General features: G+C 41.0%; 1 protein-coding gene and 1 pseudogene across 17 annotated transcripts in view; one reads left to right on the top strand and one right to left on the bottom strand.

Moving 5' to 3' along the window:
• Nucleotides 1-26863, top strand: part of DLGAP1 (DLG associated protein 1) — a 1249700-nt gene that overhangs the window by 951326 nt on the left and 271511 nt on the right. Inside the window, exon 1 of one of the 17 annotated variants that reach the window (XM_030836668.2) lies at nucleotides 10107-10390. The exons of the other annotated variants lie outside the window; for them this stretch is intronic. Within the exon in view, the coding sequence (XP_030692528.1) occupies nucleotides 10340-10390 (51 nt within the window). The 5' untranslated portion in view covers nucleotides 10107-10339. Of the gene's footprint in view, nucleotides 1-10106; nucleotides 10391-26863 lie in introns of those variants that run through there. 17 annotated transcript variants of the gene reach the window in all.
• On the bottom strand, nucleotides 2573-3672 carry LOC115842065 (cytochrome c oxidase assembly protein COX11, mitochondrial-like; annotated as a pseudogene).

The following is a 26863-nucleotide window of genomic DNA, read 5'->3' as shown; positions in this document are numbered from 1 at the left end:
CAGAAAAAGAAAGACCAGACCCAAATAGTTTCATGAAACCAGCGAGAAAATGTTAATTGCTGTCATATAAAAATTCTTCTAGAGATATGAACAAAGAAAAGATGCCCAGTTCGTTTTAGGATTTCGTATAGTCTTAACTAGATGACGGCAGTCTGAGAAAGGAAAACTGTAATGCAATTTCTCTCACGAACCTGATGCAAAAACTCTTAATAAATATTTCAATAAAATTCGCTAATTATAAATAATGTAAAATAACATGACCAGACGGGATTTATTTGCTAATGAAAGGAAGCCTTAGCATTAGAAAAAAAATATTCATAGAATTCACAGCAACTAGGAGATTAAAGGAGAAATAGTCACATGACTATCTCAATATATGCATAAAAGACATTTCATAATATTCAACAGCCATTAAGGATTTAGAAAAAAAGTAAAACAAACTAATAATAGAAAAAAATTCTTAAAGTATATCTACATATGTATAGCTACAGAAACTTCATGTCATATCAGATCATAAAGATATTCCTTTTAAATCCATGAAAATGATACACCTCTTCTAAAATGTGTTGAGCTAGATTTTGGCCACTGGTTCTTTTTTTATTGTTATTGAGGTATAACTGACATATAGCGTTATATTAGTTTTAGGCGTACAACATAATGATTCAATATTTGTATATACTGCAAAAATGATCACCACCAGAAATAGAGACACAGACGTGGAGAACAAACATACGGACACCAAGGGGGGAAAGCCGGGGCGGGGGTGGTGGTGGTGGTGGGATGAATTGGGAGATTGGGATTGACATGTATACACTAATATGTATAAAATAGATAACTAATAAGAACCTGCTGTAGAAAAATAAATAAATAAAATTAAATTTAAAAAAAAAGATCACCACCATAAGTCTAGTTTACATCTGTCACCATATACAGTTAAAAAATTTTTTCTTGTGATGAGAACTTTTAAGATCTACTCTCTTAGCAACTTTCAAATATGCAGTGCAGGATTATTAACTATAATCACCATGCTGTACATTACAGCCCAGGACTTCTTTATTTTATAACCGGAAGTTTGTACCTTTTGACCATCTTCACCATTTCACACAACCACCACCCCCCGCCTCTGGCAACCATCAATCTGTTCTCTGTATCTATAAGCTTAGGGGTTTTTTTTTAAATTCCACATGTAAGTGAGATCATACAGTATTTGTCTTTCTCTGTCTGACTTGTTTCACGTAGCATAATGCCCTCAAGGTCCACCCATGTCACAAATGGCAATATTTCATTATTTTTATGGCTGAGTAAATATATATATATGCATGCCACATCTTCCTTATCCATTCATCCATCAGTGGACACCTAGGTTGCTTCCATGTCTTGGCTATTGTGAATAGCGTCGTAATGAACATGGGGGTGTTGGCCACTGGTTCTTCGATGACATTTTTCTGTTGACATTTTCTGTTTCATGTCTGTCTACAGCCCATCCTCTAGGATTTTCCCCTAGAAAGGTTCATTTGAGCAATAGTACCCAAATTCTGGCATGTCTGAAGCTCTTTTTACTTGAGTCTTTACATTGGAAAGAGCTTAACTAGACAGAGAATCGTTGGCTTCTGCTTTCTTAGCTCAATCTCTTGTAGATGCTGCTCTGTTCTGCGCTCAGGTTACATGTTTCTGCAGGTAAGTCTAATGTCCACCTCATTTTCTCTCCCTTAACCTCATTTTATCTTTTTGCTTGACCACCTAAAGGATTCCTTTCAAAACTTTTTCTGAGACATTTCTTTACACTGACCATTCTGAATGACGTCTCACTGATAAAATGGTTACCTTTTCATTAAATAGATTTTAGACTTTTTATTTCAGAAAAGCTCTCTTGCCTTATATTTTAAGATAATTATTCTATTCCATTGGTTTGACTTCCTTTGCGAATCACAGCTACGCATATGTTGGCTATATTGCCTTGTTTCTCTAATCCTTCTTTATCCTTTCTATCTCGGCACCATTTCTGTGCTCTTTTCGTTCTTGTCTTTTGTGTCCCTTTATTGACCTTCCTTTCCTTCAATTCTGCCAGTTCCTATTTCACATCCTCCAGCTGTCTACCAGCAACCTTCGTTTTCTCACTTTTTCCCCTGAGTTCTTATCATTCTGCTTTGTGATCTTCCTTTATAGCTGTAATTGCTTCATGAATTACTGTTTCTAAGTTGGGTTATGCTTTTAAACTTCGTGGCAACATATTTTCCTGGTACATTTTCATTATTTATAAGAAATTTGTGGCTGCTGTTTTCCATATTCCCTAGAAGACCTGCATGCATGTTCCTTTTATGTTACTCTTATTTGAACAAGTTTTTTGGTTTTGGGTTTTTTTTTTTTTTTTACTATTCAAACAGTTTAATACATCTTTTTTCAGAAGAACTCTGCTGGCGGTAAATCTTCACAATCGCACTTACATTTTAAAATTCGGAGACTTGGAACTATCACAAGAAATGCTAGAAGCCTACTAGATATACATTTTATTTAAATTTCATGGTACTGAAATGTCAAAGTACTTATTTAGTACTCTGAACGTAAAATAGCCCTAGATCTTAAAGGAAAAATACAGTCAAATTTGAAATCAGAATGTAATCTTTGGGCAAGCTCTTAGGGCTTTAGTGATTCCTCTTCCATTTTGAGCTTTTAAAATAGTGACTGCTGGGCTTCCCTGGTGGCGCAGTGGTTGAGAGTCCGCCTGCCGATGCAGGGGACACGGGTTCGTGCCCCTGTCTGGGAAGATCCCACATGCCGCGGAGCGGCTCGGCCCGTGAGCCATGGCTGCTGAGCCTGCACGTCCGGAGCCTGTGCTCCGCAACGGGACAGGCCACAACAGTGAGAAGCCCGCGTACCGAAAAAAAAAAAAAAACAGTATAAGAAAGAATGATGAGATCAACATTCACCATTCTTGGATCTTCAGCAAATTCAGGATCAATGTAGAAAAATACTGGCATATCTACTCCCTCTTGTGGATTAAGCCCTTGTTCTTCAAAACAAAACAGAAGCACTGTATTTTATTGAAATACTGTCCAGCTTCAAATGGTACAACATTGTATGTAGAAATTCCGTTTACTGGTTTGTCAGTAGGAGTCTTAGCTTTATAAAACGCCAGTGCAGTCTCCCCTGGCACTACGTATATTTCTGTTTGCTGAGGTCTAAAGTTCCACTGGAGACTTGCACGCACATCTGCATTAAAGGTGACTTCAGTGATGCGATCCTTAACAGGTACCATGTTTCCAGTCTGGTCTGATGCATGACCTGCTACTGCCGATTCTCCAGGTCCAGTAGTCTGGCCATAGAGCCGGTAAAGGGGCACGGCGGCGCAGGACACCTCCCCAGCATGCCCACGGCCGCAGCGGCCAAGTTCGTGAGGAGTGTCTTGTTCAGCCGCCGCCAATCCTCGTCCTGTGCGCGCGTGAGGGGGTTCGTGCTCTTCGGCCGCCGCGGCGGCCGCACCGCCAGCCTTGGGCGCCTCCCTGTTCCGAGCCGTCTCAGCTCCGTCTAGGCGCCCCCTGTCCCGCTCCTCCCCGACCGGAGACAAGGCTCTACCGTCTCCGCAGCCCTGGTCCGGTTCCCAGGGTGATTCCAGGGCCACCCGCAGAGAGCGAGAGCGACGCGCCTTTATCCCGGACGCCAGAGCCCTCCCATGGCCTGAACAAGTTTTTTTTTTTTTTTTAAGAGAATCAGAAGGTAGGCAGTCATTTTTCAAGCTTTCATGAACCGAGGGCTTCCTTTGCTGTTGCTACAGTTATCCACTGTTTCTTTATAGTATGCTGCATCTGTGTACTCACACATCCTCTGACTCTCAGACAAAACCTAGTTCTTTTCTCCCTCAGTTATTTCATGGATGACCCCGCACGTTACCAGTCACGTGGGGACAGAAATGATACAGTCATTTTTAGAAAGAATTTTTCTGGCCCTTAGTGAGATTTGCCCATTCACCCTCCACCACCTACATCAGTCCCTGCCTTTCCACACTGCAATGCTCTCAGACTGAGGTCCTCGCTTCGGGGGAGGGTGTACTTGGCAGAGCTCTTTGAGCTCTGCTGCAGCTAGGTCCCCTTCCTACCTCTCATTTACCTGCCACGTTCCTATTCCTTTCCTCCTCGGCTTTCTGCCTGACTCCGATTTGAGAGTTTGTGGGTGTTCTGCTGGTTTTGCTGAAAATGTGATTTCTGGGTAATTCTCTTTGTTTTGTTGTATTATTGTTTTTGTTGTTTGGAATGGCTGCCAGGAAGAGAAGTGAGAAAATTCAGTGGAAACCAGTCCTGTGAACATTTAGAAATATTTTCCTCCTGTTTTCTTTCTAGAAAGATGACTTTGCGTAAGGAAGCGCAGGTTATATGTATACCCATCGACCAAGTTAATCTTCAAAAATAAAAGTAAAACACAGTCAGCCTAGCATACTACTTCTTCATAAACGCAAGCTGCTTCTTCCGGTGCTCAGAGATCTTCCTTTAACAGCCTGTTCTAGGAGGCTGCTGCTTTGTAAACTCAAGCCCATCAAGCTGTGTTCTTTTGGATGATTCAAAAGACTTGTCCATCTTCATCTTTCCCCATCACATTTTCTTTGACAGGTTTTAATTACCCACCTTGATTCTGGGGTCCTACCGAAAGCTCCCTGTGTACACAAAGATGTAATTTGCCTGAGCACGGCAACTTAAGTTGATTGTTTTTAGGTGTGCCCTCCTTTCAAAAGGAAAATGTCTTCACTGGGGAAATTAAATTATGAATTTAATAAATCTTATGATATCTTAAAACATCCTGCATGCTCATTTTCTAAGCAAAATGCTTAATAGTGCATCTTCATGCAGTAGCGAGATCACAGCTGTGATGACAAGGGAACGATATAAAATGGTCAGATTTCATAAACAAGAAGACTAGTCCTGACACCCAACATAGAACATATGCTTTAAATGATTTCACTAGTAGCAATTATGCTATCATTACCCTCCCACCACAGCCTGCCAATTTAAGAGCTCTTTCACTGATTCATTCAAAAACTATTTATTAAATGTCTACTGTTGGCAGGCCCTGTGTAATTGCAAAGGATTCAATGATGATCAGAAACAGACATGTATGTATCACCCTTCCCCCTCCCCTTATCCTCAAGTCCGTTCTCCAGTAGGTCTGTGTCTTTATTCCTGTCTTACCCCTAGGTTCTTCATGACATTTTTTTTTTCTTAAATTCCATATATATGTGTTAGCATACGGTATTTGTCTTTCTCTTTCTGACTTACTTCACTCTGTATGACAGACTCTAGTAAGGTACATAGCTAGTGGGAAGCAGCCGCATAGCACAGGGATATCAGCTCGGTGCTTTGTGACCGCCTGGAGGGGTGGGATAGGGAGGGTGGGAGGGAGGGAGACGTAAGAGGGAAGAGATATGGGAACATATGTATACGTATAACTGATTCACTTTGTTATAAAGTAGAAAGTAACACACCATTGTAAAGCAATTATACCCCAATAAAGATATTAAAAAAAAAGAAAGAAAGAAACAGACCTGATTCCTACTCTCATGCTCCCATTATCAGTGGGGAGATAAACATTACTCAAATCAATGACACAAATAAATTTAAATTTACTACCGTGGCAAGGGCTACATTGAATTATGCTGGGAGCTTACCCTGTCTGCAGTCTTGGTTGTCCCTTTCTTTGCTGGCAGGAACTGTGGCTGACTTCAAATTCCCATAGGACTAGGACCCCTTGAGATTCTAGGGGATGGGCAACTAGTATTTCTTAGCACTACCCTAAACATCTTGCACCTAAGATCAGACTGCTGGGTCCCTGAGCCAAAAATGTTTATTCCCTGCTTTCCCTCCATACAACCCATCCCTCGTCCTTGCCCTGTTAGAAGAGTGACCAGTGGGAAATCAGGTCTCTCCACAGTGAGTTTAAAACTAAGAGGCAACCCAAGCAAGTGTCTTCAAAGATACCAAGAGTGTAGTAGCCCAAGCACCTTCTGAACCCTCTACTCGTAAGTAAAAACCTATTCCGAGTGATCAGTTTGCTCAGTACCTACAAAGGAGATTATGATACTGTGATAGCAGATTGACTTAAGAAGTTGGGGGAAGCACACCCTAGGAAATAGCGGTTGGGATTGGGTCTGAAGGAAGATTTAAAGTCAATTAGACAATAAGCCAGGGGAATCAGGCAAAGGTAGGGAGAAACAAAAGGGTCAGAAATAAATCTAGTGTGGTTAGGTCACCAAGGTGGTGCAAAATGAGTCTGGGAAGATATGCAGGACTCTATCTGTCAGGGTCCTGGAGGTAGTGTCTAAAATTTGAATCTTTATTTCCTTGTTTGTGTGCGTAGAACAGCAGGAGTGGGGAGAGATGATATCCAGGTTGCCTTCTGAAAACATCCCTTTAGAGGAAGTGAAAAGATAAATAAAATGAAAGGAGAACCAGTTAGAAGACAAGTATAGCATCTCAGGTGAAAGAAAATGATGACTTGGACTAGGCTGGTGACAGTGATGTTGAGGCAGGTGGATAGTTTCCAGAGCTTCCCAATCTATAGGACTTGGCGATGTTGAGGGAAAAGGAAGTGTCCGGAATGGTACCTCTGTCTCTGACTTGCATAAAAGATGGTGTTTCCATTCACTGAAGTAGGGAATTCGAGAAGAGCTACAGTGGGGTGTGGGCAGGAAAGGGGGAAGAGAAAATGAGTTTGATTTTGAAGGTGCTGCGTGTGAAGTGCTTCAAGGAATCTAAGTAAAGTTGTCAGGTACCTGAAGTTCATATGGGAGATCTGGAATGAAAATACAAATTTAGTTTTGAGAAAACAGAATTTTTTTGAGGTATGGTTGACTTACAATGTCGTGTTAGTTTTAGGTGTTCAGCACAGTGATTCCGTTATATTCAGTTTTATATATATATATATATATATATTCAGTTTTATATATATATATATAATATATATATATATTCTTTTTCAGATTCTTTTCCCTTATAGGTTATTACAAAATGTTGAGTATAGCTCTCTGTGCTGTACAGTAGGTCCTTGTTGATTATCTATTTATATATAGTACTATGTATGCGTTAATCCCAACCTCCTAATGTGTCCCCCCTCCTTCCCCTTTGGTAACCATAAGTTTGTTTCCTATGTCTGTGGGTGTATTTCTGTTTTGTAACTAAGTTCATTTGTATCTTTTTTTTTTTAGGTTCCACATATAAGTGATGTCATATGATATTTGTCTTTGCCTGGCTTACTTCACTTTGTATGATAATCTCTAGGTCCATCCATCTTGCTATAACTGGCATTATTTTATCCTTTTATGGCTGAGTAATATTCCATTGTATATATGCGCCACATCTTCTTTATCCATTCCTCTGTCGATGGACATTTAAGCTGCTTCCTTGACCTGGCTATTGTAAATATTGCTGCTATGAACATTGGGGTATATGTATCTTCTCAAATTATAGTTTTCTCCAGATCTATGCCCAGGAGTGGGATTGCTGGATAATATGGTAACTCTGTTTTTAGTTTTGAAAATACAAATGTATGAGTCATCTGCATACAAGAGGTTTTCCTGAAATTCAGATTTCTCTTCACCGTGCTTCTTTTTCCAACCTTTCCAATTTGCAGATCCTTTGCTTTGATACAGAAAATGGTAAAGTTTGAGAGTTTGATGTTTAGTTCTCCACCTCCCCTTTCTCCTCCTTCATCATCATCTGTTCACATTACACCATCTGGACCACGTCTCAGGATTGTCCTTGTTCTTCTGTTTGTTCCAATTCATATCTTTCCAAAAGCCTTTTTCTTTTTTTTTTTTTTTTTACTGTCCCTGGCTTTTTTTTTTTTTTTTTTGCGGTACGTGGTCCTCTCACTGTTGTGGCCTCTCCCGCTGCGGAGCACAGGCTCCGGACACACAGGCTCAGCAGCCATGGCTCACGGGCCCAGCCGCTCCGCGGCATGCGGGATCCTCCCGGACCGGGGCACGAACCCGCGTCCCCTGCATCGGCAGGCGGACTCTCAACCACTGCGCCACCAGGGAAGCCCCTGTCCCTGGCTTTTTTTATCGCTTTTATTATTTTTTAATTCAAACTTCATTTAATTCTGGGTTTTAGCACTCTTGCTGCAATTCCTGTAGATGCTCATCACTTACGTGTATTCTTCCTTGATTGTGAACCCATCTCTCTTGTTAGAAACAAGTTCCTTTAATTTGAGCATTTCAAAACCCTCCTTGTTCAATTCTTTTGGTCTCTTTAAAGACTTTCTTCTTTCATTCTCATCTCAACCACTTGCTGTTATATCATCAGAATTAAGGTTTGCTATCTAATCAAAAACAAGTGTCCCCTTATTAATCAACTATACTCCAATATAAAATAAAAAGTTAAATAAATAAAAAAACTAGTCTCCTTCTTCCTCTCTTTCTCTTCTTCTTCGTCTTCTTCCTCCTGCTCTCACTCTCTCTGATTTGGGGGGTTTTTCTTATGGAAAATTATCCATGATTAAAAACCAGCACAAATGGTTCTTCAGGTAGGTCTACAGTCCATGAGTTCTCAAGGATTTTGCAAGTTTGGGGTTATCTTGACACTTTCCCCACCTCTCCCTATCTACCTTTTGCAAAATTTACTATATATAACAAATTCTTGTAGTTGCAACCATTATATGACAATATTTCTATGACAAATTAATAATTTTATTAACATTTATTAAGATATGTGCAAACCATAAAATTCACCTATTTAAAATATACCATTCAGTGGTTTTAGTGTATTCACAGAGTTGCACAAACATCACCACCATCTAAATAAGAACATTTTCATCACTCCAGTAAGAGACCCATTTGTATTCACTTCCCAGTACACTGCCCACAAGCCTATAGAGCAACCACCGAGCTACTTTCTGTCTCCATAGATCCTGCCTGTTCTGGACATTTCATATAAATGGGATCATATACTCTGTGATGACTTCTGTCAATCAGCATGCTGTTTTCCAAATTCATCCATGGTATAGCATGTGTCAATACTTGATTTTTAATGCCAAATCATATTCCATTATATGACTATATCCCATTTTTACATCCATTCATCAGCTGATGAACATTAAGACCGTTTCCACTTTTGTGTCTGGGCTCTTGTAAGACTGTTTCCACTTTTTTGTGGGGGGCTATTGTAAATATTGGTGCTGTGAACATTTGTGTACAAGTTTTTGTGTGGACACGTGTTTTCATTTCTCCCGAGTATATGCCTAAGAGTGGAATTGCTGAGTCATATGGTAACTCTGTTTAACATTTTGAGGCAAATCGACCATTATTGCTTTTTCTTTATCATTTCTCATTAGAGGCAGCCATGCTCTCATTAATTCAGGAGAGAACTGGGGGCTTGATTTTGCATGGTGACAAAGTCAAAGCTTAAACAGTCTTTAAGCTAAAATTGCTTTGTTCAGTAACGCTGTCCTTGTCTACTGATTATCCAAGACTTGTCTCGCTGTTGTGATTGCATATTTTCCTTGGTAAAGCTGGATCTTAGTAAATGAGACTGCTCGAATTCTGTGAAGTAAAACGCTTGAGAGAGGAAACTGCAACACTTCCTTTGCCCATCTTGGAAATGAGACACTTTCACTAAATAAGGTTCTTTTGGGATGTTTTCTATGGAAGTCATTTTTTAAGAAAGAAAAAGTGTTTGCCGAAAAGTTTCTAGAACATGTTTAATTCATTTGAAGAAAATGAATCAATGATTAAAGAATGTGACTTTTTATTCTGAAAGAGAATTCGATGACCTGAGGACAGATATCTATTGCTATCTTGCTTCTGGGTCTCCGTCTGTAGGAGCTACCGGAATGTTGTATCCAACACAATGTTGTGTGTGTGTGCACACTTATCTTCAGAATTGTAAAATGCATCTATCTTGCCATTCACTGGTCAGACAAGCAGGTTTTCTTTTTAAAGAAAATTACAGAGATCGCTCCCCCACGTGGATTTCTCCTTGACAAAATATATATTATCCACTAACGTGCTGCAAAGTGAATCAATAGTCCAAGAATCCACCAAGCTAAAAACAGCAAGGTAATTTTGCTGGGACCGTGAACAGGCAGGACATTATCATTGCAACTGCCCTGCCTACTGAACGGACTTAAAAATCTCCACTAAGTAGTCACTTCGGTGATAAGATCTGAGTTTGTTAACTATCTTCATATGAAAGAAACTGTAAAGTTGCAGGTCTAGAGTTGTGAGCCACGGGCCAACCGCTCCCCACCTCCCAAGTTCTGTGTTTACTGCCTTACTCACCCACTTTGCATCGGCAAATCACAGGGAGAAGCTAAATGCTCTCAGCTGCGCTAGACCAAATCAAAGCTGAGATGAATAATGAACTTACTTTTCCATAAAGACATTCTGTTTGGCATTTCAGCTAATAAGGTAAGCTAATGGCAATTCTGGGCTATGGAAAAGGAGATAAATAGTCTCTTTGTGTTTGTTTTCTGTGCTAATCCATAATTTTTCTTTTAACATACTGGAGTTAATGTCGTGTTTCACGATGCCTGCGAATTTGGGATGAACAATTTCATAAAGAGTACCCACCCCCCATCGGTGTGCCCTTTTCCTTTGATTTCGTTACTTATTGGTACTGGAGGGGCTGAGGGAGAAATCCAGCTTTTTAGAGAGAATGGCATCTGTATGATAATATTGTTATCATGTATAATGCAAAGTGAATTTAGCTTAAGAGCAGAATAGGTAGAGGCAGCAAAGACAGATAACATGATATAAGCCCTGATGATTGAATGTATTTAGCGTGATATATTGTAAATTAAACGTTGAATGTGCTACAAGGAAAGCAGAATGCATACTTCGTGCTGGTTTCTGAGTCATTTCATTTCTAAGTACATGTTATTCTAGAGAAGGTAGTAATTTTCAATTGCTAAAATTATTCCACAGCTTCGGTTTAGGTGGGTTTTATTTTGTAAGACTGTTTTTAAAATAGCAGCGTGCCGGGAATGTGCATTTTCCTCATTACTTTCTTGATTTACTGTGGCTGCAAGGATTTCAGTTCGTGTGGAAAACGTACTTGTTTGTCCACTGAAGTTCAGGGAATAAAACACCATCAGACCCCTGTGAGACTTTCATGGCTACCTTGGCTACTGTATCTTAAGATCAAAATGTGATGAAACAGTTATGAGATTGGGATTTCTTTTTGCGATCCAGCTTTTCAGGGTTTAACACGGAGATTTTTCTTTTAGTCAGATCGGAGCACAAATCCCCGAGACTAGCAAAAGCTTAGCAAGATGGGGTGGGGACGAAATTACCATCTTTTCTTTTCAGGAAGAATGGCAAAAATGAAAAATAAGATTTCTGTTTTCTGGGCTCGTTGCTATGTCACCTGAAAATCAGAGACTCTGTTCTCTCAAAGTAGGTGACCTCAAAAGATATTTCAGAAGATCTATTCAAAACAGCCAAAGTATGTGGGAAATTTTGGAGAAATGGAAAGGAAATGGTTCTCCTTTTCCTACCTAATTTTCCCATTTTGTTTTTATGCGTGGGAGATGAGCTGTGACACCAGATATTTTTGTTTCGTGGAAATCTTTAAACATTGCAATCAGACTCTTATAGAAAAAGGAAGAATTTTTCTTCTCCCCTCCTCTAAATTGTTCACAGTATCTGTTTTTCCTAGAAGCATAAAGGGATGCTAAGTTTCAGCACAAGGGCCAGCCACTGCTAAAGACTTAGTTCCACTTACATGTCCCCCATGTACCACCTACAAATTGTAGGCATTTCTCTGGAAAAACCTCTAATTTAGCAAACCTATGAGAAGTAGGAGTGTAGCATTTTAGTCTATCACAGCTCATTTTTAAGAACATATGTTACCTATTCATACCTCAAGGTTTTAAAATATGTCCAATTTCACAGCTTTTCTCTGTGTGGAGGACCGTTGGAAGCTCAAACATGGCGGAGTGCTTGGGGTTCATAAAGGTGTTTGTCTTCTTTTCCTCTTTCTCCCCTTTCCGTCTGAGACCTCATCACTCCAGACCATGCTTGACTGTCCCATGCACTTTTATTGCTTCTTTATTTCTGACATTTCCCCCCGTTTCCCTTCTCCCCAGCATCACTGATCCAGAGCCTATGGGTTGCACTGTGTCCATTTGGAAGTCGGAAGAAATGAACAAACTAGAAAGCAAACTCTAACCCCCAAGTTGTTGTCTTCTATTTCCTGTCATTTATACAATAAGAAAACTTTGATACCAGCATGACTTTTTATCCACTACTGCCACCTAAAACCAACCCGATGATTTCAATATGCAGGGTTTTTTTTTTTTTTTTTTTTTTGCGGTACGAGGGCCTCTCACTGTCGTGGCCTCTTCCATTGCGGAGCACAAGCTCCGGACGCGCAGGCTCAGCGGCCATGGCTCACGGGCCCAGCCGATCCGCGGCATGTGGGATCTCCCGGACTGGGGCACGAACCCGCGTCCCCTGCATCGGCAGGCGGACTCTCAACCACAGCGCCACCAGGGAAGCCCAATATGCAGGGGTTTTGACCAGCATCCTTTTGGTGATTCTTTTTGTCTACAGTGGTCAACCCACTCACCCTTCACCATGAGATGCAAAGTTCCTAGTCCTTCCACGCATTCTTAGTGATGCCAGATGAAAGCAGGTGTTACAGACTAACTCATAAACTCTTTGTGTTAATTAATGGAGAAAATCTAGAGAAAGCAGCACCTCTGCCTTCCCTTCTCACACACACACACACACACACACACACACACACACACACGTGGAAAGACCACGGAGCCGCCATCCACGGAGGGCAGTGGTAACCGAGGCAACAGCGTGGTCACAGATGGCCCGCCATCCTAACAAGTTCTTGGCACACAGCGAGGAGGCTTGAGCAGAAGGCAGCAAACAGATTTGTTCCCAAATACATGTGAAGCCCATTTGTGGGGACAATCAGAATTAGGTGGAGGAGGAGCAAAGATGAGAGGGGGATTGGAACATCGCTACACTTGGTTACTATCGCTAAGGTTACCTTGTTGACGCACACAGGCTGGAGGAGCCGAGGGTATCTGCGTTATAAAAGTAAAGGTGGGCTTCCCTGGTGGCACAGTGGTTAAGAATCCACCTGCCAATGCAGGGGACACGGGTTCGAGCCCTGGTCCGGGAAGATCCCACATGCCACGGAGCAACTAAGCCCGTGCGCCACAACTACTGAGCCTGCGTTCTAGAGCCCGTGAGCCACAACTACTGAGCCCACGTGCCACAACTACTGAAGCCCACGTGCCTAGAGCCCGTGCTCCGCAGCAAGAGAAGCCACCGCAATGAGAAGCCTGCGCACCGCAAGGAAGAGTAGCCTCCGCTCACAGCAACTAGAGAAAGCCCGCGCGCGGCAACGAAGACGCAACACAGCCAAAAATAAATAAATAAATAAAATTAAAAAAAAAAAAGTAAAGGCATTACTGAAAAGCCAACATCTCTAAAACTGGGCTCACTACCTTCCCCACAAGACTTCTTAACCTGCGTTTCCTACTCCTGTAAATAGGACCACCGTCTACCCATTTTTTCAGCCCAGAAACAGAGGGGAAAACCTTGATTTTCCCCTCTACCTCCCCTTACATCTCTAAGATAGACCCCTAAGAGTTGGTTGGATGGATGAATGAATGGATGGGAAAATCACCAAGTCCTACAGATTTTATTTCTATTCACTTCTCTTCATCCCCTCTGCCACTATCCTTGTTGAAGCTCCATAGTTTCTCACCTAGATTAGTATAAATTCCTCCTAAGTGTTCTTCCTGCCTCTAGGTTTCCTTTAATCCAGTTCATTCTATATATTGGGTTGGCCAAAAACGTTCGCTCGGATTTTGCCGTAAGATGTTACGGAAAAACCTGAGCGAACACCTTGGCCAACCCAATACTAGCGTCCAAATGACGTTTCTGAAATACAGATAGAATCAGTAAATCTTCTGCTTTACATCCTTCAGTGGTTCCTCCATACTCCCAGTGGTGAAGTCCAGACTTCTTCCCATGACTTACAGGGCATGACATACTTGGGGACCTTTTTCTTTCACAGCCTGATTTCTCAACACTCCCTCTGTCTATTCTGCATTTCATCCACACTGATGTACTTTTAACTTTCTCATATCCATTCACTCCAAACTCCTCTCTTCCTTATTTACGCCTTGTGAACTTTTTAGTCTTGGCTGAGATGACACTTCCTCCAAGAAGCCCTCTCTGACTGGCCATGTTTGTGTCCAGTCTCTTCCCATAGTTCTCATCACATCCATTATTTCCTTATCATGCTCCTTCATTTTACATGGGGTTGCCTATTCCACTGTTTCATGAAGGTAGATATCTGGTCTCTTATTCACAGTGTGGCCACAAACGAGCCCAAAGAAAATTCTATCCGACTGCATGAATAGAAACTTGGACTCCTTAACGACTTTATTACCGTTTTGTGTGTGTGTGTGGTACACGGCCTCTCACTGTTGTGGCCTCTCCCGTTGCGGAGCACAGGCTCTGGACGCGCAGGCTCAGCGGCCACGGTTCACGGGCCCAGCCGCTCCGCGGCATGTGGGATCTTCCCGGACCGGGGCACGAACCCGTGTCCCCTGCATCGGCAGGCGGACCCTCAACCACTGCGCCACCAGGGAAGCCCTATTACCTTTTGTTTTGATGAGGTTGCAGAAACCAAATGCAATAATTCTTTATGTTACTCATTCCTGCAAAGAACCGTGCTAAAGCCATTCACGGAAATTCTTTCATCTTCATGTGCTTATACCTGTTTCATAAATGAGAAGACTGAGGCTCAGGTTGCCATGAGTAACACTGATATTAACGAATGGGCCCCCTGGTCTGTTTGATTCCAGGAGCGAGCTCTTTCTATCCTCCACGTGGCCCACTGCCACCCTGGAGTGAGAGAAAATTTTAATCTTAAAAATGAATAATGGATGGTAGAAAAATCCTTGATTTTTCACCACCTGCCTGTTCCTTTGCTTTCTGGCCTCCCCAATGCACCCTGAGTGTGTTCTTCCCTTATTGTTAACCTGAAAGTACCTTTCTTTGTGCTGTATTCTTTCTTCTCCAGGCTCAGTGCCTTTTTCTGCCTTTCTTGTTCTCTCCATGGTGAGAGTAGCTAGGCCTCACGTTTCTGTTCTATTTCCATTGTCCTTTTCAACGTGAATTTCTTTCCCGGTCCTGCTCTGTGATTACTCCTTCCACAGTGCTTTTGCCTGAGCTCAGTTAGATCTTAACATTCATCAGTCATAGCTTGACGTCAGCCTACTCAGGGGGCTTCCAGCGGCCTTTCGGGGGAAGCAAATTGCTGCTGTTACCACCCGACCCCTTAATTAGCGGTGCTCTCTGCGGGAGAAATCTCTTGAAGTGCAGCTAGAAAAGGGGCATCTACGACTTCTGGACAATTATCCACGTTGTGTTGACCGTGATTGTCTTTAGGGTCCTTGTGATCCAAACCAACCCATGGACGCACATGGTCCCAAAAGCTGAGAGACAACAGTACAGCATCATGTGAGGAGCACACGCTCCTAAGGTGGATGGACCTCGCTTTCTCTATCTATGTGGCCTCGAGACATCAGTTTACCTTTCTGCGCCTGTTTCTTCATCTGTAAAACAGAGATAATAACGGTGCCCACCTCGTAAACTGTCGCTCAGCACAGAGTAAGTCCTCCTCCACGTTGGTAGTGTTGGTGGATGGGGTATATGGAGAAATGGCTCCGAATACGGCCCATCCTCATCCTAGAAAAGTGTGAATGTGACTGTTTAGGGCAAATGTGGCTTTGCAGGTGGGACTGAGCTAAGGATCTTGGGATGGGAAGATGACCCTGGATTATCTGGGTGAGCCCTCAATGGAATCACAAGGGTCCTTGTAAGAGGGAAGCAGAGGGAGACTTGACCACAGGGGAAGGCCATGTGACCATGGAAACAGAGATTCGAAGATGCTGTGCTGCTAGTTTTGAAGTGGAGGAAAGATGGGCAAGGCAAGGACATGGGTCATCCCCTAGAGCTTCCAGAGGGAGCTCAGGGCTGCTGATACCTTGGTTTCAGCCCAGGAAACCAACTTTAGACTTCTGGCCTCCAGAACTGTAAGGGAAGAAACGTGAGTTGTTTGAAGCCACTAAGTGTGTACAATTTGATACAGCAGCCCCAGGAAACTAATACGGCGGTGATATTTTAGGAAACGAAAGATGACTCCAAAGGAGCTGACAGTGTACGAAAGGGGATATTACAAAGGCTGCTGCATGGGGGGCTGGGAGGGGGGCAGGGGGTATTGGGGAGGCCCTCTGAGCCTTAGCTGTGCGCCTGACAGGTGGTTGGAGGTACCGCAGTGCCGTGTGTTAGAGGAAGGGCAGAAGGAGAAAGTGGAAGGGTGCCGCCTGGGTGGGGATTTTAGGCAGAACCAGAAGGGAGGTCTTGTGGAGGCGGGAGCTGGTGAGTGGTGGTTGAGGCTGGGGTGTGGCAGGGAGGGTGCCAAGCCAAAGGTAGAAGGCCCTGCTCGGCGAGGAGTGATCAGTTCAGAAGAAAGGATGGTTTGGGGATTTCCTTGAGGAGGGAAAAGAAATGTGGACTTAGAAAAGACCCACAGAAACCAAAGGACCGATTTTCTATTGTTCTCAGCTCCCTATTGCTCATAGAAAAAAGGCAATCCAAGAAAAGGCGTTTTGAAAAAGACCTGTTGTGCTTTAAACCAAGTCAAGATTATTAGCAAGAGGTTGAGTGTCTTCAGCTTAATCTACAAAGCGATCCCATCCAGAGAGGCTCAGTCTGGAGTGAAGCTTGCTTTGAACTCTCCATGTATTGTACGCAAATTGGTGTTTCCTGCAGAACACACTGCCCTTTCTCGAGGCCATGCCTCCACATATGCTGTTTCCTCTCGTGTAATACCCTCTTTTTCTCCCTGGGTCCAGCTGGCAGTCTGGACCACCATCCAAGTCTCAAGTCAAGTACGACCTCCTTGAAGCAGTTTCCATGGTAACTGAACTGTCTAGAATGTATTTTCCAGCAATGTCGTAACTTCATTGCAGCCACACTTGTGTGCTTCTCGCTCCCCTCCCGCCACAAATTCTACCTCTCCCTCCACAGATTGAGATCCCTGGGGGCAAATACCAATCTATGAGTACTTGCATCTTCTGCTCCCATAGTGCATGGCATATAGGAAGCCCTCAATAAATGTGAATGGTTGCTAAGAGAGTAGATCTTAAACATTCTCAGCGCAAAAAAAAAAAAAAAGCACTTAAGTGATGTGATGAGGTGTTAGCTATGTTAAGCTATGGTGGTCATCATTTTACAATATATAATTGTATAAAGTCGATAGGTGGTACCCCTTAAATTAACACAGTGTTATATATCAATTGTAGCTCAGTAAAGCTGGAAACAGCACACACAATGTAAGGGGGCTTCAAGAACAAAAAATAAATGTGAATGGATGGATGGATGGATGGCTTCATTCATTCATTCATTTATCCTGTGGGCAGAGTTATCATGGAATAAAGAAAACAAGTACAGTTCAGGAACCCTAATGTCAGTGTCTTGAGAAAGTAAGGCCTTCTACACTATTCTTTCAAAAGCAGGAAATTATAAAAGGAAATAACACCAGAACTGCATGAAACAGGTATTAATTCCTTTATCATCTATTGTATAGTTCAAACAACAACTCAAAATCGGAGCTAGAATTTAAGAACAAGTTTTCTGGACTTCCAGATTGAATTCACCTTCTCTCCTATGACATGATTTTTTGTTTTTAACTGAGGCAGTCTATCAAGGGAGAACAACAAGATACCATGTGAAATGCACACGGATTTATTTTCAAGCATAATAAAACCGCAGGTGGGTTTTTACCTATTGTATTTCACAATTGAGGAAAACTTGTCTAAAATTCACAATTTTTTCCTTAAAAAAGATAAATATGTCATGTTCAATGCATGCTACTATCATTAATGGTTACTACTATTATCTTTTTTTATAAAAATGGATAGTAAGAGCAGTAGTCAAACATGTCATGTTCATATTGGGAATAAAATTATATGAACTGACTCACAGATAAAGAAGACAAACTTATAGTTGCCAAAGGGGAGACGGAAGGGAAGAGGGATAAATTAGGGGTATGGGATTAACAGATACAAACTGCTATATTTAAAATAGATAAGCAACAAGGATATGCTGCGTAGGACAGGGAATTATACCCATTATCTTGTAATAACCTATAATGGAGTATAATCTGCAAAAATACTGAATCATTATGCTCTACACCTGCAACTAATACAATATTGTAAATCAACTATTCTTCAATTTTAAAAGTTATCTTATAATAATTAAATGCATCACTAATAAATTATCAAGTGATTAAATATCTACAGTCTCTGCCCACAGCAAGCAATTCAAAAGGCCCAATTAGTATGTTGAAGTCTCAGGAATAAATTATAAACTACTTTATCCTCATCCTACATCCTATTTTTAAATTTATTTAGGCTGTGCCGGGTCTTGGTTGGGGCATGCGGGATCTTCATTGTGGCATGTGGGATCTTTAGTTGTGGCATGCAGACTCAGTTGTGGCACGCGTGTGGGATCTAGTTCCCCAACCAGGGATAGAACCCAGGTCCCCTGCATTGGGAGTGCGGAGTCTTACCCACTGGACCACCAGGGCAGTCCCTGAAGTACTTTGTAAACTTTGAATTACATAGTTAACAAGCTCTAAGAGTTTATTCATTACTGTGAACAGGAAAAAGTTGCAGCTGGCTACCAGATAGGGTGATACGTGCCTACATCGTACATCAAACATGTAGAATTTGAACACTTTCCGCCTGTAAAAGGCACGATGCCTGCCGTTGTAGGCAATACAGATATGTGTACCAACCATGGTCAGTTCTGTGCTTTACAACTGCTGAGCATTTCTAGTCTTATTTGTTTATAAACCAAGCAATGGGCTGTTTCTTAACATCTGAAAGACCCTGATCGGCCTGATTAAAACTGATGAATTGCTTTAAAGAAAATTGCCTTAAAGAAAGAACAGCTAGCGTTTTAATATTTCCTGACTTCAAGTAAACTAGTAACAGTGTTACTCCCTCTTAGTACTCTGTAATTAAGTCCTGTGTTTGTGATAGGGGAATAATTTTGTTGGGCTAAAACATCAGGAAAACTCAGTTCTTTGACCCACTCACGGAAGCTTTGAAGGGTTGGCTGTTATTCTAACACAGTTCCGATCTTCTCTCTCTCCTTTCCATGGTTTTAATTTTGTGGCTCTATCCCAATCTACATTATTTTAAAATGACTAAGAAATTAGATGTCATCAACTAGTCATGCACTGGGCTTTTCAAAAATTGTCTCGTTTCTAAACTACCATGAAATCAGAGGGAAAAACGTGTAGTGTTGCATTCATCACTGCACATGACTTTTATAAGCTGGCTTATTTTGCTTTCGCAAAACAAAATTCTAAATCAAGTCTAAGGTTTTTAAAAAATTTAGTATTTTTTGAAAGTTTTGTTTATGAGGAGGATACATTTGTATAAGATATAAAGTTAATATTGTTCATTACTCGATCATATTAATGTATTCACAGAGTCAAAAATCACATACAAATCAAGTTGAAGGGAGCATAAAAGGGAATATACTTAAGTATCGCCTATGTTCATTTTCAGAGAAAAAACATAAACGCTCTAAGTTATTGAGGAGGGAGAGCTAATTCATTATAGCAGAGGTTTGAACATAAAAAGGAAAGAAGAAAGAAAATACCATGTTTGGATTTTGAAGTCTTATGACATCATAACACCCCAAACTGGGAAGAAGATGGAAAACACATCTTGAAAACCTGGTCCACACATGCATGCCTCCCTCACAAAATCCCAGCCCTATTTTATTAACACATTTTCACACGGAGCAGTTGGATCTAATGAGAGGCTAGATCTTGCCTTTGTGTCCGAAATGGACTTATTTCTCCCCTCGTTCTGAGTTCTCCTGTAGCCAGCCCCAGAGCCTGGAGAGCCTGCTTCGTTGTTCATCATTAGCGTTTATCATTTTTACAGAATGCCACAGCGCGCTCAGAACTATACCTTGCTATTCAAAAGAAAACACAAAATCCCTGCACTTGGCGGGGAGGGTGACCCAGACCATTAAAAGCATTCACAGAATCTAAGAAAAGGAAACTACAAGAGTGATGAAACCATGCATCTGGTAGGCTGCCTCTGAGAGGTGGATTCCCAGGGGCTGTGGATGAATGGGTGCCTGAGAATTCTTTCTCCCGCTTAAACTGACCACCGACTGCGATGGCTCAGAGCAGCAGGCTACCTTGGAGCAGGGGCAGGTGGCAGTCCCGCAGTGGAGCAAGCCAGGTATTGAAGTCACATAACAGGTGGGCGAAAGTGCCCTTCCTCCCCAGTGGGCAAACACCATTCACCTGCCATCTGTGTGACAGCATTCAGGGTCAGGGGAACACCTGACAAAGGGTGAAAGAGAATCTACTCCCATTACTTTTATGATCATGCAGAGAAAACTTCCATAAAAACAGAGGATAAGAATGTGGCGTGGTCCATTTGCAGCAACATGGATGGACCTAGAGATTGTCATACTGAGTGAAGTAACTCAGGCAGAGAAAGACAAATATCGTATGATATTGCTTATGTGTGGAATCTAAAAAAAAAAATGATACAAATGAACTTATTTATAAAACAGAAACAGACTCACAGACTTAGAGAAAGAACTTATGGTTACCAGGGTGGGGAAGGGTGGTGGGGAGGGATAGTTAGGGAGTTTGGGATTGACGTGTACACGCTGCTGTGTTTAAAATGGATAACCAACAAGCACCTACTCTATAGCACAGGGAACTCTGCTCAGTATTCTGTAACAACCTAATTGGAAAAGAATTTGAAAAAGAATAGATACATGTATATGTATAACTGAAAAAAAAAAAATGTGGCATGGTGATGACATACACCCCTGCCCTCACACAGACCTGATTTCCTCTTTCACATTACCCAATAAATGCAATTTCCTCCTAAAGTACATTTTTAAATAAATAAGAGCGGTAAGATTCTGACAAAGGTATATTTTTCTGGGTGGGAAAGTGATGCATTTGGTTTCATTTCCTCCTGGTGTCGTAATCCTTTGTCACATCAGCAATGCTACCAAGATTGGAACACTGATTTTAATGTTTCATACTTTAATTGACTTATCTACTCGGTTTGAAATTTGGGGTGACAGTATATTTTCAGCTCAACCTATTTTAATTCTTATCCTAGACTCCAAGGAATCAGATGACAGCAGGTTTAAGGTAACATTAACCACTACTTATTTTGGGCAGGTTGGTAAAAATTATTAAATTTTAATTATTAAATTGGTCTATAAAGTCAAGTAAAATGCACTCAAAATCATCTTTATATTCATTTTTGTAACCACAGAGCCTGCCACATGGCAGGCACTCAATAGATAGCTGATGAAAGAATGATGGGGGAAGCACATCATTAGAAGGGTGAAAAAGAGACATCTCCGTATGCAATCAGAAGGAACCCTTTCTAACCATATTTGAGGTTTCCGCTAAATGAATTTCAATCACCAAAAAGTAAAACTCAGGTGAGATGCCCTTAGACCTCCAATGATCGTGAGTGGTTTCAAAAGAGCTGTAGTTTATTTGTTAGAAAGGAGAATAAGTTACATGAAGTCCTCATAACATAAAATTTGCCTTTCTTACATAATGGAAATGGTAAAAGTGGCATTAGAGTTCTGCTTCTTTCTCCAAAGGATATTTTTTTAAAAGCACCCACAAATGTCATCCCATCTATTTTTAAGCAAAGTGCTGCTGGATAAACAGCTGAATCGTCTAAACCCAACGGGAAAATTCAACTTTAATAAGCTATTTTATCTCATTGAAAATAAGTGACACAGACCGATACAGAACATATGGGTTTTTGCATACGATTACATGTACATTTTCCTAACTTTAAATACAAAATTCTAACCCAAGCTGAAAATACAGGAAAGAAAAATAGCTTTAATAATAGTTCTTGCTGATTCTCCTACCCAGCTTTCATCAGTTTCCAGTTAAAACCTGTTCCTTAGGTTTTCTTTGCAAGTGATGGAATAGAATCTGTAGGCTGAGATCATGTGAAGACGACGCAAATTCTGAAAGGCCAGATCTATACGGACTGTAAATTGGTGGACTTTTCACAGATTTTGTTTTTTTAAAGAAAAGTGCGTTCGGGGTTTTTCCACAGAATTCATTTTGTAATGAAATTGATACATGTTCATTCTGAAAAAAAATACAGACAGTACGGAATGGTACCGAGTTAAAAGTGAAAGCCCCCTGCTTCCCAGGCTCCCCCCTCCTACATCCTAAAGATAGCCACCACTATTATCATTTTAGTGTTTTCTGATATTCCTTGCATGTACTCAAACACAAAAATATATGCGTATGTATGAGTGTTATACTGTAAATACTATTCAGCACGTGGCCCTTTTACTTTATTATATATGCAGTTGACCCTTGGACAACATGGGGGTTGGGATGCCAACCCCCCACGAAGAAGAAAATTTGCATATAATTTATAGTTAGCTCTTCCTATAGGCGGTCCCTCCATATCTAAGGTTCTAGATCCTTGGATTCAACCAATCAGGATCGTGTAGTTCTGTAACATCTACTATTGAAAAACAATCCACATATAAGTGGACCCACACAGTTCAAACCCACATTGTTCAAAAGTCAACTGTGTTGGTCTTCTCTCCATGTCAGTAAATAGATCCACCCCATTCTTTTTAGTAGCTGTGAGACGCTTCGTTACATGGCAGTGTTCCTTCCTTTAGCAATTGTTTAATGCTCATCTACCATATGCCGGGCGCACTTCCAGATACTGAGAATAAAGAACTAAACAAAACAAAATCGCTGCGTTCAGGAAGATCACATTCTACATATTGAGGAACGAGGATGTTAGCAATGCATATCGACAACCGTCATTCACGATCACATTGTTAGCTTTTTACAAATGATGCCAAAATAAATCGCCCAGTAATTAAATCTTTAAACCAATTCATCAGTTGAATAAATTGCAGATATTATTTTTATATATCAGTCTTTCAGTCAGTGCTTTTGTTATGTTATCAACTGAGTTTCATTAATTAAAATAATGCAATAATAGAATTTTTATGAATCACACTATCTTTTATAAATCTATATCCTCAAGTACCTTAATAAAGATATTAAAATTTTATCTGAATTGAATCCACCTGGGATAACCTATGTTAATGCTTCAAAGGGGAAGCTCGTCAGATGCCCTAGTTTCCCTCTACTTTTACTGATCCATGTGCTAGAAACTTCTGATTTAATTATTTCATGATCCCCAAATGCCTCCCGGATACAATTTTTATGTCTCCTTTTGGTTTCTGTATAACATAAGAACAAAGGAAGGATGTTTTGTAAATCAAAACAAATAAATGTACTTCTCCATAGGAAATTCAAGAAAATTATGCCTCCTACAAAATTGGACAGAAAAATCAATTGTTACTTATGTGATTCTTGTTCAAAAAGCCATCCCTAAAACACCAGATAGGGAAAACCACTTCTGAGTGTCTGTTGCCTCTGTGTCCCATATATTTATTACAACTGAAATCAGGTCAAATTTTACATCTAGAAGCACTTTGGACGGAAGAAGAGAACAAATCCCCCCCTTTCCTGCCTCATCCTACCCCACAGTGTCCTACCTACCCCCTAAAAGTATTTTCTGTTTGGGACTTCTTACAGTGATATCGGAACATTTGACTAGTTTGGCTAGAAGCTAGGAAGCACTTAATTTTCTTTTTCTGATTTAAGAACTATGTCCTCCTTAAAAAAAAAAAAAAAAAATTCCCTGTGGACTTTCTGACACAAAAGAGTTTGTTTTGTTTTCTGGATGTTGTCCAACTCTGTCTCAAGAAAAAAGAAAATAATTACTTTTTGCCAGATGGGATATCATAAGTGGAGCTTAATTTAACACTTTTCTGTTAATTCAAAATTTTTTCTTCCTCTGCACAAACAATTGCAAACTTGAGTGGGAGGTTAAGTGCCCCCTCACCCAGCAGCAGTGAGGTGTATATGAATTACAGCAGGCCAGCCTCATTACTAGGAGGAGGCAGCAGGCCAGCCTTATTACCAGGAGGAGGCTTGAATAGCTGAAGAACCCAAATCAGGTCAGTTTGACTCATTACCAAAAAGGTAAAGAAAGGGGAAAAAAGACCCAAAATAAGCCTTTCTCAAATGAAATATATCTGCGTTGTTACTGTTTGTAGGAGTTCACAACTTCTGTACTGGAAAAACATCATCGTTGAATACGAAATGTGGGTATGTGTCCGTGTATGTGTGAGAGAGAGAATTCTAAAGACAATATTCCAGAATTCCCGTCAATATTGGATGTTACAATCCAAAAATGGGCAGAAGACCTAAATAGACATTTCTCCAAAGAAGATACACAGACTGCCAACAAACACATGAAAGAATGCTCAACATCACTAATCATTAGAGAAATGCAAATCAAAACTACAATGAGATATCATCTCACACCAGTCAGAATGGCCATCATAAAAAATCTAGAAACAATAAATGCTGGAGAGGGTGTGGAGAAAAGGGAACCCTCTTGCACTGCTGGTGGGAATGCGAATTGGTTCAGCCACTATGGAGAACAGTATGGAGGTTCCTTACAAAACTACAAATAGAACTACCATATGACCCAGCAATCCCACTACTGGGCATATACCCTGAGAAAACCATAATTCAAAAAGAGTCATGTACCACAATGTTCATTGCAGCTCTATTTACAATAGCCCGGAGATGGAAACAACCTAAGTGCCCATCATCGGATGAATGGATAAAGAAGATGTGGCACATATATACAATGGAATATTACTCAGCCATAAAAAGAAACGAAATTGAGCTATTTGTAATGAGGTGGATAGACCTAGAGTCTGTCATACAGAGTGAAGTAAGTCAGAAGGAGAAAGACAAATACCGTATGCTAACACATATATATGGAATTTAAGAAAAAAAATGTCATGAAGAACCTAGGGGTGAGACAGGAATAAAGACACAGACCTACTAGAGAACGGACTTGAGGATATGGGGTGGGGGGAAGGGTGAGCTGTGACAAAGTGAGAGAGAGGCATGGACATATATACACTACCAAACGTAAGATAGATAGCTAGTGGGAAGCAGCCGCATAGCACAGGGAGATCAGCTCGGTGCTTTGTGACCACCTGGAGGGGTGGGATAGGGAGGGTGGGAGGGAGGGAGACGCAAGAGGGAAGAGATATGGGATCATATGTATATGTATAACTGATTCACTTTGTTATAAAGCAGAAACTAACACACCATTGTAAAGCAATTATACCCCAATAAAGATGTTAAAAAATATATATATATTGGGGGTTAGAAGGAATCATGGAGCATGCCATTAGCAAAGACTCTTCTACAAAGATAATCGTTCATTATCTTGAATAAGATTCTTACCTCATGACAGTTTTTATCATAAAAAGTTGGCACGGTCTAGGTTCATGATACAATGCAAGACATGACACATACCTATATTTATAAGCCAATGTCACTTTCATGTCTCTATTTGCTATATTTCGTTTGCACAGATTCCTCTGAGTGAAACAAACGTTGGTATAAGCTGTACAAAAAATGTAAGTTCCCAAAGACTGCGTTCTGTTGTGGGTTTTCCCATCTACACCTAGGAGCCAACCTCCATTTTTGTTCTCTGCATATCCGTAGAGGAGATCAAAACAGTTTTGCAAATTGTGAAAAGAAGTCATGAAGATGAATCATTTTCTCATTTTGTTGAGTTCAGAGGATAAGTAGTTGCAGTATGATGAAGCTGAAAGCACTCAGGTCCTAGAGAGAAGAGATCTGAATTCTAGCCCAATTCTGCCACTTATTAGCGGTATAAGCTGTAATTTACATTCCGGGTGTCCGTTTCTTCGTTTGTAATTGATGGCATTTATCAAAGCATGATGTGAATAGATGTTCATCTGAAGAGAAGGAATTGAATTTGACAAACCGAGTGATATACTCAGGTTTCTTGATTGGCAGACCTCCACAGAAACACCCAGTTGCAGCTCCCTAGAGGCCACCAACGACTCTCTCCTGGATGCTGGCTATGCATTCGATCCCCCAAACCCACCGCCATGATACTACACCCCGCCACCAGCTCCTGCATGCACAGGGCACTCCCTACCTCTGCATATCAGATGGCAGACTTCTTCCCTGCTATTCATAGAGGAAAATCCAGGACTGAAGGTTCCCACACTTAAATCCCAACTGATCCAAACATCAGGTATAACTCAGGTGATGTAATAAACGATTTCATGAGCACTTTTAGCTCATTTTATTTTTTAAGCTTATTTGATAATCTGCTTGGAACTGGAAATACAGGCAGGAATAAGACATAATCTCAGCCAGAGGAATGATGTCATCCTGCCTCTCGAGTAGCTTACAGTTGGGTGGGTGAGACGGATTTGTCAACAAGTGGTTTTAAAATATTGTGATCGTGTTGCATTAGTAGTATGGGCAGGTTGTCAGAGCAGTTCTTTATTTTTTTAGGTGAGCTCTATATTTGTTCCATGAAGGCAGGTCATTATGGAATTCTTGGTCTTTTAGAATGCAGAAGAGCTTAAACAAAAGATAGGTCTCTGAGAATCCTATGTATTTCGTGTGGTGTGATGTGTAGATTTTCCTCTTCATTTGTCAACAAGAAACAGAAATTTCACAAATGACTCTCTTGCCCTTAAAAGCTTGTCCATTAAATTCACAAGCTTGGCGGGTGCCCTGCTAGGCGCTGGGTCTGTAGTCCAAACAGCAGAGGTTCCCTCTGCTTGGACAGCGTTTGTGGGGCTCCTGAGAGGCCGGTTAGGGAGCTGGTATTTACATGTAGGTTTTGACCC

The sequence above is a fragment of the Globicephala melas genome, chromosome 13 (genome assembly GCF_963455315.2).
Source record: "Globicephala melas chromosome 13, mGloMel1.2, whole genome shotgun sequence".
Classification (NCBI taxonomy): Eukaryota; Metazoa; Chordata; class Mammalia; order Artiodactyla; family Delphinidae; genus Globicephala; species Globicephala melas.
Note: the sequence above shows the minus strand (reverse complement) of the source record. Positions and strands in the feature narration are given on the sequence as shown.